At 46.9% G+C, this 14,234-nt stretch overlaps 1 protein-coding gene across 1 annotated transcript in view; it reads left to right on the top strand.

The window, feature by feature from the left end:
* Positions 1–7,797: 7,797 nt before the first annotated feature.
* LOC137405117 (pneumococcal serine-rich repeat protein-like) overlaps positions 7,798–14,234 on the top strand; it is a 93,815-nt gene continuing 87,378 nt past the window's right edge. Inside the window, exons 1-4 of the mRNA XM_068091341.1 lie at positions 7,798–8,224; positions 9,761–9,928; positions 10,769–11,467; positions 13,268–13,822. Coding sequence (XP_067947442.1) covers positions 7,798–8,224; positions 9,761–9,928; positions 10,769–11,467; positions 13,268–13,822 — 1,849 coding nt within the window. The remainder of the gene's footprint in view (positions 8,225–9,760; positions 9,929–10,768; positions 11,468–13,267; positions 13,823–14,234) is intronic.

Genomic DNA, 14,234 nt, shown 5'->3' with positions numbered 1-14,234 from the left:
GCTTTGTTGCTACATGTAATTTGACATAACTACTAAAGTACACAAGATATTGGTTTAAAATTTTAGATGCAAAGCTTATACACTATGCATTTCCTGCCCTGAAAATTTGTAAACATAAAGTTGAATATTTCATATGTAAAGTGCCAGTAAAAATGTATATTGATCTATTCACAAAATATTGCAAAATTATCAATGTTGCCCTATGCTATGGGCTAACATGTCAGATAGCTAGGTGTACAAACTGATTTCAACCGCATACACACTGGTAAATGGTACACTGATCGCAGTCTGCCATGAATATAAATGTTGGGTCTTAGGTGTCATGCAATCAGCATCAGAAAATAGGTTTATGTTCACTTTGTTGCTTTGTTCACTTTGCCTAGTCCAGGCCATAGTTTTAAGCAGGAAGACATTGAGAGCGAAGCAACTACAAGCACTGGAAATGATTCGAAGGTAAATTTTACTCCAATTGTTTTCAAGTGTGGTTGTGAGAGGTACCTAGATATGAAGAGCAAGAAATCTTGCGGATTTTTTTGAGATATGCATACAAATAATAGTTTTTTCCAAAAATTTTTCTTAAAGTTCATTGCTGGCACTAATATTTGAAAAGTTGCTTCGCACAAAGAGGTGTCAACCCCGGAGTAGACGAAGTGTTGCCCATTTCATGAAGTTTTTCATCACCATGGCAGGTGGACATAGGCTAGTGTTATGTTTCTGCACAGAAGCAATTAAATAGAGTATTAAATTAGAGAAATGGTTTATTGCACACTCCAGAGACAACTGATTTGATAACAGAAAACCCAAGTATTTATATGTTTGGTCATAGAAAAGCTTTGTAAAAAGCTACAAGCATTATTAATAGCTATAATGAGACAGTACTATATAATATTAGCTTGTATAAAGCTTTAGCTAAAAAGCATAATGTTTGTTGGCAAAGTACCAGTAATACTTGGCACTTGCATGACACCTCCTCACTAAGCTAAAGGTTCTTTCTGGTTCTTTTAGACCTTCGGGGTTTGTCTCTGCTATACTCATCTCCATCAGGTAGACGAGGGTTGCGTGGTCTTCTTCTAGACGGAGGTTGCTCTGTTACAGTTGTAGGGGCTGGTAGTTGCAGTTTTGTCTCCTCTGTTATATCAGGTTTATCTCCAGGGTCTTGATCTTCTTCTGTTGAGTATCTTGGTCTGAGTTGTTCAACATGTCTTCTCCAAGTAGGTCCCTTTGGTACCACTTTGACATTGAGACTTCGAGTTCCATATATCTTAGTAACAATGGCTGGAACCCATCTAGGTTGTCTGTTGCGTCTAGGTCCATGATACAAGGCATAGCATGGTGCTCCAAGATTGTAGCTGTGTATCTTGCTAACTGTCTTTTCTGCCGATCGGTTGACTTCTCTGGATTGATGAAACTGTGCTATGTGTGCGGGTGATGGCAATAGGGTGTCAATCTTGCATCTCATCTGTCTTCCATTCAGCAGCTGACTGGGAGAGTATCCTGTAGGAAGTGGTGTCCTTCTATAGTGCATCAGGAACTGTTGTAGTGCAGATTTAGGTGAGAGTGACGATTTCTTCATGGCTTGTTTGAAGGATTGTACTAGTCTTTCAGCTGCGCCATTTGTAGCTGGATGGTAGGGTGCTCCAGTGAGGTGAACAATGCTTCTCTCTTGACACCACTGCTGAAACTCTCCTGAGGTGAAGCTGGTAGCATTGTCAGTGACTATGGTGTGAGGGTATCCAAAGTGTGCGAATATCTCCTCTAAGATGTCTGTGGTAGCTCTGGTAGAAGTAGATGACGTCCTGTGTATGCATGGATACTTTGAGTAGGCATCTATCATCACTAGCCATTGGCTGCCCATGAAGTTCACTGCATGATCTAAGTGAAGTCGACTCCATGGCTTCTCAGGTAGCATCCAGGGATGTATAGGATACTTCTGTGGAAGCTTCTGGTGTTCAGCACAGGCAGTGCACTGTCGGCTTGTCTCCTCTATATCAGAGTCAATGCAAGGCCAATAGACAGCAGTTCGAGCTAGCTTCTTCATTCTTTCCATTCCAAAGTGTCCAAGGTGAAGGATCTTTAATACTTCCTGTTGTAACTTGACAGGAATGACTACTCTGTTGCCATATAGAAGACAACCTTCAGTGATAGAAAGTGAATCTGAGATCTTGTGGAAGAGTGACAGCTGAGTCTCCTTCATCTCTTTGTTACCAGGCCATCCTTCTGCTGTGTAGCGCATTACTGTGGCTAGTGTTGGGTCTTTCTTTGTCTCCTTTGCTAGAACATTGTAGTCTGTAGAGTTGAGCTGTTGTCCAATAGTGTGAATAGTGCATACTGTATCAACATCATCCTCATCTTCTCTTGCATCAAACTCTTTATCAGGTCCAACTGGCAGTCTTGAGAGGACATCTGCATTTTGATGATGCTGGGTAGATCTGTATTCTATGGTGTAGTCATACTGATTTAGTACCAGTGCCCATCTTGCTAGTCTGTTGGCTGCTAGAGCTGGAACTCCTTTGGTAGGTCCTAGAAGTGTGAGAAGAGGTCTGTGGTCAGTTACCAAGATAAACCGTCGACCATACAGGTACTGGTGATACTTCTTTAGAGCAAATATGATTGAGAGAGCTTCTTTTTGTATTTGTCCATATTTCCTCTGTGTGCTGGTCAGTGTTTTTGAAACATTGGCTATTGGTCTCTCACTTCCATCAGGATAACGATGAAATAGTACAGCTCCCAGTCCAGTTTCTGAAGCATCACATGAGATTCCAATGTCAAGATCTGGGTTGAAGTGTGCTAAGACACTATCAGTTGATAGCATATCTTTCAGTTTGCTGAAGCTCTTTTCTTGTTCAGTGCCCCACTTCCAGGTCTCTCCTTTGCGTGTCAGTTTGTGCAATGGTCCTGTGAGTTGTGACAGATTGGGTATGAACTTGCTGTAGAATTGTGTAGCTCCTAAGAAAGATCTTAGCTGAGTTAAGTCTGTTGGGACTGGCATTTGTTGTACTGCATCTGCCTTCTTTCCTTTAGTGATTCCCTTTGAAGTGAGTTTGTGTCCCAGATACTCTACTGTAGGTTGAGCAAAACAGCACTTGTCTTTTCTACATCTGAGCCCTCTTTCTTCTAATCTTTGAAGAAGTCGACGTAAGTTTTGTAGATGGCTCTCTGCATTGGCTCCACTCACTAGTATATCATCTAGGTACACTGCTACTCCTGGGAGGTCTTGTGTCAGTTGCTCCATGATTTCTTGAAAATACCCTGGTGCTGAGCTTATGCCAAAGGGCAACCTCTTCTGTAGTAGTACTCCTCGGTGTGTTGATAGTGCTAGTCGTCGTTGACTTTCTGGTGCCAACAATATTTGATTGTAGGCATCTGCTAAATCAATCTTTGTGTAGCAATAGCCTCCACCTAGTTTTCTGATTAGATCTTCTGGTAGTGGGATAGGTTTCCTATGTGTTTCTAGCTGATTATTGATAGTCTTGGAGTAGTCTCCACATACTCTGATCTTCCCTGCAGCTTGACCTGTTGTAGATTTGCGTACAGGTACAACTGGTGTTCCATACTGGTTGAATTGAGTTGGTTCCCATATGCCTTTAGCTACACCTGCTTCGTATGCTTGGTTGAGCTCTTCTGTCAAGGCAATAGGAACTGGTCTGGGTCGGCAGAAGACTGGCTTTGTTGAAAGTTTGAAGTTTATCTCTAGTTCAAAGTTCTTGAGACATCCTAGCTCGTCTTTGAATATTTCTGGAAATTCTTTGCACATCTCCTTACACTTGATTTGTAACCTCCCATCTGGCTGGTTCTCTGTGATTGTTGATACAAGGTTCTGTTGTAGCTTGTCATCAATAGAGATGCCTAGTTGCTGTATAGCAGTTCTTCCTAGTAGGTTGAGATCTTGTACAGCACTAATCACAAATGGTAGTCTGACTTCTTTCTGTGCATCCAATTGGGCAGTTAGCTCACATCTGCCAAGCGTCTCTATGAGATGTCCTGAGGCTGATTTGTAGTTAACTGTAGTAGGTTTTAGGTTTGGCTTTCCTAGCTTCTCCCATATTGATTTACAGATGAAGTTGTCACATGCTCCAGTGTCCAGTTCAAGTGTGAAGTTGTCTCCCTCCAGTTTGATGTTTTCAGCAAGTTTCACCATCTTGGTTGATGTGCATTCTATCATCTTTACTGGTTTTTCTGCTGCAGATGATTTCTTTTTCTTGCATGCTCTTTCTATGTGACCTTGTTTAGAACAAAAGTTGCAGGTGGTTGCTTTGAATCTGCAGTCATCCGCTGTATGGTTAGTTCGGTCACATCTGTAGCATAGCTTTCCTTCCTTCTGCTTGTCAGGTGTAGAGTTGTTTTTCTGGATTGGTTTGTATCTTGATTTCTGTTGAGCAACCTTGTTGACTTTAGACGAGTTTCCATAAACTGTCTCTTTGGCAACTTTAGCTGCTTCTTCTGTTTCCTGTGCTACCTGTATAGCTTTGTTGAAGTTGAGTTCATTGTCCTTGACCTTGAAGAGAGATTTGAGAACTGCTTCATTGTTTACAGAGCAGATAAATCTTGTTCTGAGAGCCTCATCTAATGGATCTGTAATGTCTATGAAGGCACATGTAGTTGCATCTTGACGAATTCTGGCAGCTAACTCTTGAATAGTTTCTCCAGGTTTCCTCTGCATGTCACTCCAATACTTGTAACGCTCTCTAACAATGAAGCGCTTAGGGTCATACTGGTCTTTGAGAAATTCCAGTATTTCATCCATGTTGAGGTCGTTGATCTGCTTGGGTGTTGAAAGCTGAGCTGCCATATTACTAAGCTGCTTGTAGAGTGTAGGCTGTTGGTTGGTGAGAAAAGTGCCAGCAATCTTGTCTTGATAAATAGAATTTGCTGCAATGAATGTGTTGAATCTGTCTATGTAATCTGTTAGTAGCTCTGCTGTTGGGTCAAAACCTGGGAAGGCTGGAACAGCGGTTGCAGCTGTTTCTTGTTTCCGTTGTAGGTTTTGTAGTAGTAGCTCCATCAGTTTCTTATTCTCCTCCATTCTTTCATCTTGCTGAGGTCTGTATTCCTCTTGTTGCTGCTTGAACTCCTCATGCTGCTGTTGTCTATGCTCTTCTTGCTGCTTTCTCTGCTCCTCTTGCTGCTGTCTCTGGTCGTCCTGCTGCTTCTGCATTAGCTTGATCAGGTCTGCTACTTCTGCCATTGTAGTGGTGCACTCTTTGTAACTGTTCAAAAGAGAAATCCTTGTCACCAATTAGCTTCTGTTATGTTTCTGCACAGAAGCAATTAAATAGAGTATTAAATTAGAGAAATGGTTTATTGCACACTCCAGAGACAACTGATTTGATAACAGAAAACCCAAGTATTTATATGTTTGGTCATAGAAAAGCTTTGTAAAAAGCTACAAGCATTATTAATAGCTATAATGAGACAGTACTACATAATATTAGCTTGTATAAAGCTTTAGCTAAAAAGCATAATGTTTGTTGGCAAAATACCAGTAATACTTGGCACTTGCATGACAGCTAGTAAATGAGTATGGTGATGGCTGTGCTATATTTAGAAGAGAAGCTAGAACTAACAAAAAGATTTTTACTTTCCGATGGTTGCATAAGAATGCAATTATTTAGTGATTATTTTGCAGGACAAGAGGAGTAAAAAATTTTGCAGTGCATTTGGTTGTTCTAATACTCCAGCAAAAAACAGTTAACTCTGTTTCCACACCTTTCCATCAGAAGAAAAACACCCAGACTTACGTAACATTTGGTTAATAGTTATAACTTTTAACTAGCAAGCACTACGTTCAACACTCCAGCTAGTACTTTGCTCATCACTGCAGCTAGCGCTACGCTCAACACTGCAGCTAGCACTAGGCTCAATACTGCAGCTAGCACTACGCTCAACACTACAGCTAGCACTACGCTCAACACTGCAGCTAGCACTACGCTCAACACTGCGGCTAGCACTACGCTCAACACTGCGGCTAGCACTACGCTCAACACGGCAGCTAGCACTACGCTCAACACTACAGCTAGCACTACACTCAACACTGCAGCTAGCACTACGCTCAACACTGCAGCTAGCACTACGCTCAACACTGCAGCGAGAACTACTCTCAACACCGCAGCTAGTACTACGATCAACACTGCGGCTAGCACTACGCTCAACACTGCAGCTAGCACTATGCTCAACACTGCAGCTAGAACTACGCTCACAACTGCAGCTAGCACTACGCTCAACACTGCAGCTAGCACTACGCTCAACACTGCGGCTAGCACTACGCTCAACACTGCAGCTAGCACTATGCTCAACACTGCAGCTAGCACTAAGCTCAACACTGCAGCTAGCCCTATGCTCAACACTGCAGCTGGCACTACGCTAAACACTGCAGCTAGTACTACTCTCAACACGGCAGCTAGCACTACTCTCAACCCGGCAGCTAGTACTACGCTCAACACTGCAGCTAGCACTACGCTCAACACTGCAGCTAGCACTACGCTCCACACTGCAGCTAGCACTATGCTCAACACTGCAGCTAGCACTGCGCTCAACACTGCAGCTAGCACTACACTCAACACCGCAGCTAGCACTACGCTCAATACTCCAGCTAGCACTACTCTCAACACTGCAGCTTGCACTACTCTCAACACTGCAGCTAGCACGACGCTCAACACTGAAGCTGGAATTACGCTCAACACTGCAGCTAGCATTACGCTCAATACTGCAGCTAGCACTACTCTCAACACTGCAACTAGCACGACGCTCAACACTGCAGCAAGAACTAGGCTCAACACTGCAGGTAGCACTACGCTCAACACTGCAGCTAGCACTACTCTCAACACTGCAGCTAGCACTACGCTCAATACTGCAGCTAGCACTACTCTCAACACTGCAGCTAGCACTTCGCTCACCACTGCAGCTAACACTACGCTCAACACTGCAGCTAGCACTACGCTCAATACTGCAGCAAGCACTACGCTCAACACTGCAGCTAGCACTACGCTCAACACTTCAGCAAGCACTACTCTCAACACTGCAGCTAGTACTATGCTCAACACTGCAGCTGACACTAGACTCAACACTGCAGTTAGCACTACTCTCAAAACTGCAGCTAGCACTACGTTTAACACTGCAGCTAACACTACGCTCAATACTGCAGCTAGCACTACTCTCAACACCGCAGCTAGTACTACGCTCAACACTGCATCTAGAACTACACTCAACACTGCAGCTAGCACTATGCTCAACACTACAGCTAGCACCACACTCAATACTGCAGCTAGGGCTACGCTCAACACCGCAGCTAGTACTACGCTCAACACTGCAGCTAGAACTACGCTAAACACTGCAGCTAGTACTACGCTCAACACTGCAGCTAGCACTACGCTCAACACTGCAGCTAGCACTACGCTCAACACTGCAGCTAGCACTACGCTCAACACAACTGCTAGCACTATGCTCAACTTTACAGCTAGCACTACACTCGATACTGCAGCTAGCACTACGCTCAACACTGCAGCTAGCACTATGCTCAACACTACAGCAAGCACTACACTCAACACTGCAGCTAGCACTACGCTCAACACTTCAGCAAGCACTACGCTCAACACTACAGCTAGTACTACACTCAACACTGCAGCAAGCCCTACGCTCAACACTGCAGCTAGCACTACGCTCAACATTGGAGCTAGTACTACGCTAAATACTGCAGCTAGCACTAAACTCAATACTGCAGCTAGCACTACGCTCAACACTGCAGCAAGCACCACGCTCATTGCTGCAGTTAGCACTACGCTCAACACTACAGCTAGCACTATGCTCAACACTACAGCTAGCACTGCACTCATTACTGCAGCTAGCACTAATCTCAACACTGCAGCTAGCACTTTGCTCAACAGTGCAGCTAGTACTACGCTCAACACTGCAGCTAGCACTATGCTCACCACTACAGCTAGCACTACTCGCAATACTGCAGTTAGCACTACACTCAACACTGCAGCTAGCGCTACGCTCAACACTGCAGCTAGCACTACTCTCAACACTGCAGCTAGTACTACGCTCAACATTGCAGCTAGCACTATGCTCAACACTACAGCTAGCACTACACTCATTACTGCACCTAGCACCAATCTCAACACTGCAGCTAGCACTTTGCTCAGCACTGCAGCTAGCACTACGCTCAATACTGCAGAGGGCATTAGGCTCAACACTGCAGCTAGCACTACTCTCAACACCGCAGCCAGTACTACGCTCAACACTGCAGCTAGAACTACGCTCACCACTGCAGCTAGCACTACGCTCAACACTGCAGCTAGCGCTACGCTCAACACGGCAGCTAGCACTACGCTCAACACTACAGCTAGCACTACACTCAACACTGCAGCTAGCACTACGCTCAACATTGCAGCTAGTACTACGCTTAATACTGCAGCTAGCACTAAACTCAATACTGCAGCTAGCACTACGCTCAACACTGCAGCTAGCACTACACTCAACACTGCAGCTTGCACTATGCTCAACACTGCAGCTAGCACTACGCTCAACACTGCAGCTAGCACTACTTTCAACACCGCAGCTAGTACTACGCTTAACACTTCAGCTAGAACTACGCTCACCACTGCAGCTAGCACTACGCTCAACACTGCAGCTAGCACTACGCTCAACACTGCAGCTAGCACTTCGCTCAGCACTGCAGCTAGCACTACGCTCAATACTGCAGCTAGCATTAGGCTCCACACTGCAGCTAGCACTACTCTCAACACCGCAGCCAGTACTGCGCTCAACACTGCAGCTAGAACTACGCTCACCACTGCAGCTAGTACTACGCTCAACACTGCAGCTAGCACTACGCTCAACACGGGAGCTAGCACTACGCTCAACACTACAGCTAGCATTACACTCAACACTGCAGCTAGCACTACGCTCAACACTGCGGCTAGCACTACGCTCAACACTGCAGCTAGCTCTACTCTCAACACCGCAGCTAGTACTACGCTCAACACTGCAGCTAGAACTACGCTCACCACTGCAGCTAACACTATGCTCAACACTGCAGCTTGCACTATGCTCAACACTGCAGTTAGCACTATATTGCTCAACACTACAGCTAGCACGACACTCAACACTGCAGCTAGCACTACGCTCAACACTGCAGATAGCACTATGCTCAACATTGCAGCTAGCACTACGCTCAACACTGCAGCTAGCACTACGCTCAACACTGTAGCTAGCACTACGCTCAACACTGCAGCTAGCACTACGCTCAACATTGCAGCTAGTACTACGATCAACACTGCGGCTAGCACTACGCTCAACACTGCAGCTAGCACTATGCTCAACACTGCAGCTAGAACTACGCTCACAACTGCAGCTAGCACTACGCTCAACACTGCAGCTAGCACTACGCTCAACACTGCGGCTAGCACTACGCTCAACACTGCAGCTAGCACTATGCTCAACACTGCAGCTAGCACTAAGCTCAACACTGCAGCTAGCCCTATGCTCAACACTGCAGCTGGCACTACGCTAAACACTGCAGCTAGTACTACTCTCAACACGGCAGCTAGCACTACTCTCAACCCGGCAGCTAGTACTACGCTCAACACTGCAGCTAGCACTACGCTCAACACTGCAGCTAGCACTACGCTTCACACTGCAGCTAGCACTATGCTCAACACTGCAGCTAGCACTGCGCTCAACACTGCAGCTAGCACTACACTCAACACCGCAGCTAGCACTACGCTCAATACTCCAGCTAGCACTACTCTCAACACTGCAGCTTGCACTACTCTCAACACTGCAGCTAGCACGACGCTCAACACTGAAGCTGGAATTACGCTCAACACTGCAGCTAGCATTACGCTCAATACTGCAGCTAGCACTACTCTCAACACTGCAACTAGCACGACGCTCAACACTGCAGCAAGAACTAGGCTCAACACTGCAGGTAGCACTACGCTCAACACTGCAGCTAGCACTACTCTCAACACTGCAGCTAGCACTACGCTCAATACTGCAGCTAGCACTACTCTCAACACTGCAGCTAGCACTTCGCTCACCACTGCAGCTAACACTACGCTCAACACTGCAGCTAGCACTACGCTCAATACTGCAGCAAGCACTACGCTCAACACTGCAGCTAGCACTACGCTCAACACTTCAGCAAGCACTACTCTCAACACTGCAGCTAGTACTATGCTCAACACTGCAGCTGACACTAGACTCAACACTGCAGTTAGCACTACTCTCAAAACTGCAGCTAGCACTACGTTTAACACTGCAGCTAACACTACGCTCAATACTGCAGCTAGCACTACTCTCAACACCGCAGCTAGTACTACGCTCAACACTGCATCTAGAACTACACTCAACACTGCAGCTAGCACTATGCTCAACACTACAGCTAGCACCACACTCAATACTGCAGCTAAGGCTACGCTCAACACCGCAGCTAGTACTACGCTCAACACTGCAGCTAGAACTACGCTAAACACTGCAGCTAGTACTACGCTCAACACTGCAGCTAGCACTACGCTCAACACTGCAGCTAGCACTACGCTCAACACTGCAGCTAGCACTACGCTCAACACAACTGCTAGCACTATGCTCAACTTTACAGCTAGCACTACACTCGATACTGCAGCTAGCACTACGCTCAACACTGCAGCTAGCACTATGCTCAACACTACAGCAAGCACTACACTCAACACTGCAGCTAGCACTACGCTCAACACTTCAGCAAGCACTACGCTCAACACTACAGCTAGTACTACACTCAACACTGCAGCAAGCCCTACGCTCAACACTGCAGCTAGCACTACGCTCAACACTGCGGCTAGCACTACGCTCAACACTGCGGCTAGCACCACGCTCATTGCTGCAGTTAGCACTACGCTCAACACTACAGCTAGCACTATGCTCAACACTACAGCTAGCACTGCACTCATTACTGCAGCTAGCACTAAACTCAATACTGCAGCTAGCACTACGCTCAACACTGCAGCAAGCACCACGCTCATTGCTGCAGTTAGCACTACGCTCAACACTACAGCTAGCACTATGCTCAACACTACAGCTAGCACTGCACTCATTACTGCAGCTAGCACTAATCTCAACACTGCAGCTAGCACTTTGCTCAACAGTGCAGCTAGTACTACGCTCAACACTGCAGCTAGCACTATGCTCACCACTACAGCTAGCACTACTCGCAATACTGCAGTTAGCACTACACTCAACACTGCAGCTAGCACTACGCTCAACACTGCAGCTAGCACTACTCTCAACACTGCAGCTAGTACTACGCTCAACATTGCAGCTAGCACTATGCTCAACACTACAGCTAGCACTACACTCATTACTGCACCTAGCACCAATCTCAACACTGCAGCTAGCACTTTGCTCAGCACTGCAGCTAGCACTACGCTCAATACTGCAGAGGGCATTAGGCTCAACACTGCAGCTAGCACTACTCTCAACACCGCAGCCAGTACTACGCTCAACACTGCAGCTAGAACTACGCTCACCACTGCAGCTAGCACTACGCTCAACACTGCAGCTAGCGCTACGCTCAACACGGCAGCTAGCACTACGCTCAACACTACAGCTAGCACTACACTCAACACTGCAGCTAGCACTACGCTCAACATTGCAGCTAGTACTACGCTTAATACTGCAGCTAGCACTAAACTCAATACTGCAGCTAGCACTACGCTCAACACTGCAGCTAGCACTACACTCAACACTGCAGCTTGCACTATGCTCAACACTGCAGCTAGCACTACGCTCAACACTGCAGCTAGCACTACTTTCAACACCGCAGCTAGTACTACGCTTAACACTTCAGCTAGAACTACGCTCACCACTGCAGCTAGCACTACGCTCAACACTGCAGCTAGCACTACGCTCAACACTGCAGCTAGCACTTCGCTCAGCACTGCAGCTAGCACTACGCTCAATACTGCAGCTAGCATTAGGCTCCACACTGCAGCTAGCACTACTCTCAACACCGCAGCCAGTACTGCGCTCAACACTGCAGCTAGAACTACGCTCACCACTGCAGCTAGTACTACGCTCAACACTGCAGCTAGCACTACGCTCAACACGGGAGCTAGCACTACGCTCAACACTACAGCTAGCATTACACTCAACACTGCAGCTAGCACTACGCTCAACACTGCGGCTAGCACTACGCTCAACACTGCAGCTAGCTCTACTCTCAACACCGCAGCTAGTACTACGCTCAACACTGCAGCTAGAACTACGCTCACCACTGCAGCTAACACTATGCTCAACACTGCAGCTTGCACTATGCTCAACACTGCAGTTAGCACTATATTGCTCAACACTACAGCTAGCACGACACTCAACACTGCAGCTAGCACTACGCTCAACACTGCAGATAGCACTATGCTCAACATTGCAGCTAGCACTACGCTCAACACTGCAGCTAGCACTACGCTCAACACTGTAGCTAGCACTACGCTCAACACTGCAGCTAGCACTACGCTTAACATTGCAGCTAGTACTACGTTCAAAACTGCAGCTAGCACTACGCTCAATACTGCAGCTAGCACTACGCTCAACACTGCAGCTAGCCCTACGCTCAACACTGCAGCTAGCACTACGCTCAACACTGCAGCTAGCACTACGCTCAATACTGCAGCTAGCACTAGGGTCAACACTGCAGCTAGCACTACTCTCAACACCGCAGCTAGTACTACGCTCAACATTGCAGCTAGAACTATGCTCACCACTGCAGCTAGCACTACACTCAACACTGCAGCTAGCACTATGCTCAACACTGCAGCTAGCACTATGCTCAACACTACAGCTATCACTACGCTCAACACTGCAGCTAGCACTACGCTCAACACTGCAGCTAGCACTACTCTCAACACTGCAGCTAGAACTACACTCAACATTGCAGCTAGCACTACGCTCAACACTGCAGCTAGCACTACACTCAACACTGCAGCTAGCACTATGCTCAACACTGCAGCTAGCACTAGGCTCAACACTGCAGCTAGCACTACGCTCAACACTGCAGCTAGCACTACTCTCAACGCTGAAGCTAGAAGTACACTCAACACTGCAGCTAGCACTACGCTCAACACTACAGCTAGCACTACACTCAATACTGCAGCTAGCACTATGCTCAACACATCAGCTAGCACTACTCTCAACACCGCAGCTAGCACTACTCTCAACACCGCAGCTAGTACTACACTCAACACTGCAGCTAGCACTATGCTCAACACTACAGCTAGCACTTCGCTCACTACTGCAGCTAGCACTACGCTCAACACTGCAGCTAGCACTACACTCAACACTGCTGCTAGCACTATGCTCAACACTGCAGCTAACACTACGCTCAACACTGCAGCTAACACTATGCTCAACACTGCAGTTTGCACTACGCCAAACACTACAGCTAGCAGTATGCTCAACACTACAGCTAACACTACACTCAATGCCTCAGCTAGAACTACGCTCAACACAGCAGCTAGCACTACGCAGAACACTGCAGCTAGTACTACGCTCAACACTGCAACTAGCACTATCCTCAACACGACAGCTAGCACTACACTCAATACTGCAGCTAGCACCACGCTCAACACTGCAGCTAGCACTACGCTCAACACTGCAGCGAGCACCATGCTCAACACTGCAGCTAGCACTACGCTCAACACTGCCGCTAGCACTGCTCTCAACACCGCAGCTAATACTACGCTCAACACTGCATCTAGAACTACGCTCAACATTGCAGCTAGCACTATGCTCAACACTACAGTTAGCACCACACTCGATACTGCAGCTAGCACTACGCTCAACACCGCAGCTAGTGCTACGCTCAACACTGCAGCTAGAACTACGCTCACAACTGCAGTTAGCACTACGCTCAACACTGCAGCTAGCACTACGCTCAACACGGCAGCTAGCACTACGCTCAACACTACAGCTAGCACTACACTCAACACTGCAGCTAGCACTATGCTCAACACTGCAGCTAGCAATACGCTCAACACTGCAGCTAGCACTATGCTCAACACTACAGCAAGCACTACACTCAACACTGCAGCTAGCACTATGCTCAACACTCCAGCTAACACTACGCTCAACACTGCAGCTAGCACTACGCTCAACACTGCAGCCAGCACTAGGCTCAACATTGCAGCTAGCACTACGCTCATCAATGCAGCTAGCACTACGCTCAATACTGCAGCTAGCACTACTCTCAACACTGCAGTTAGTAC

This window comes from Watersipora subatra, chromosome 9 (genome assembly GCF_963576615.1).
Source record: "Watersipora subatra chromosome 9, tzWatSuba1.1, whole genome shotgun sequence".
Taxonomy (NCBI): Eukaryota; Metazoa; Bryozoa; class Gymnolaemata; order Cheilostomatida; family Watersiporidae; genus Watersipora; species Watersipora subatra.
This window is presented reverse-complemented; position numbering and strand designations above follow the sequence as displayed.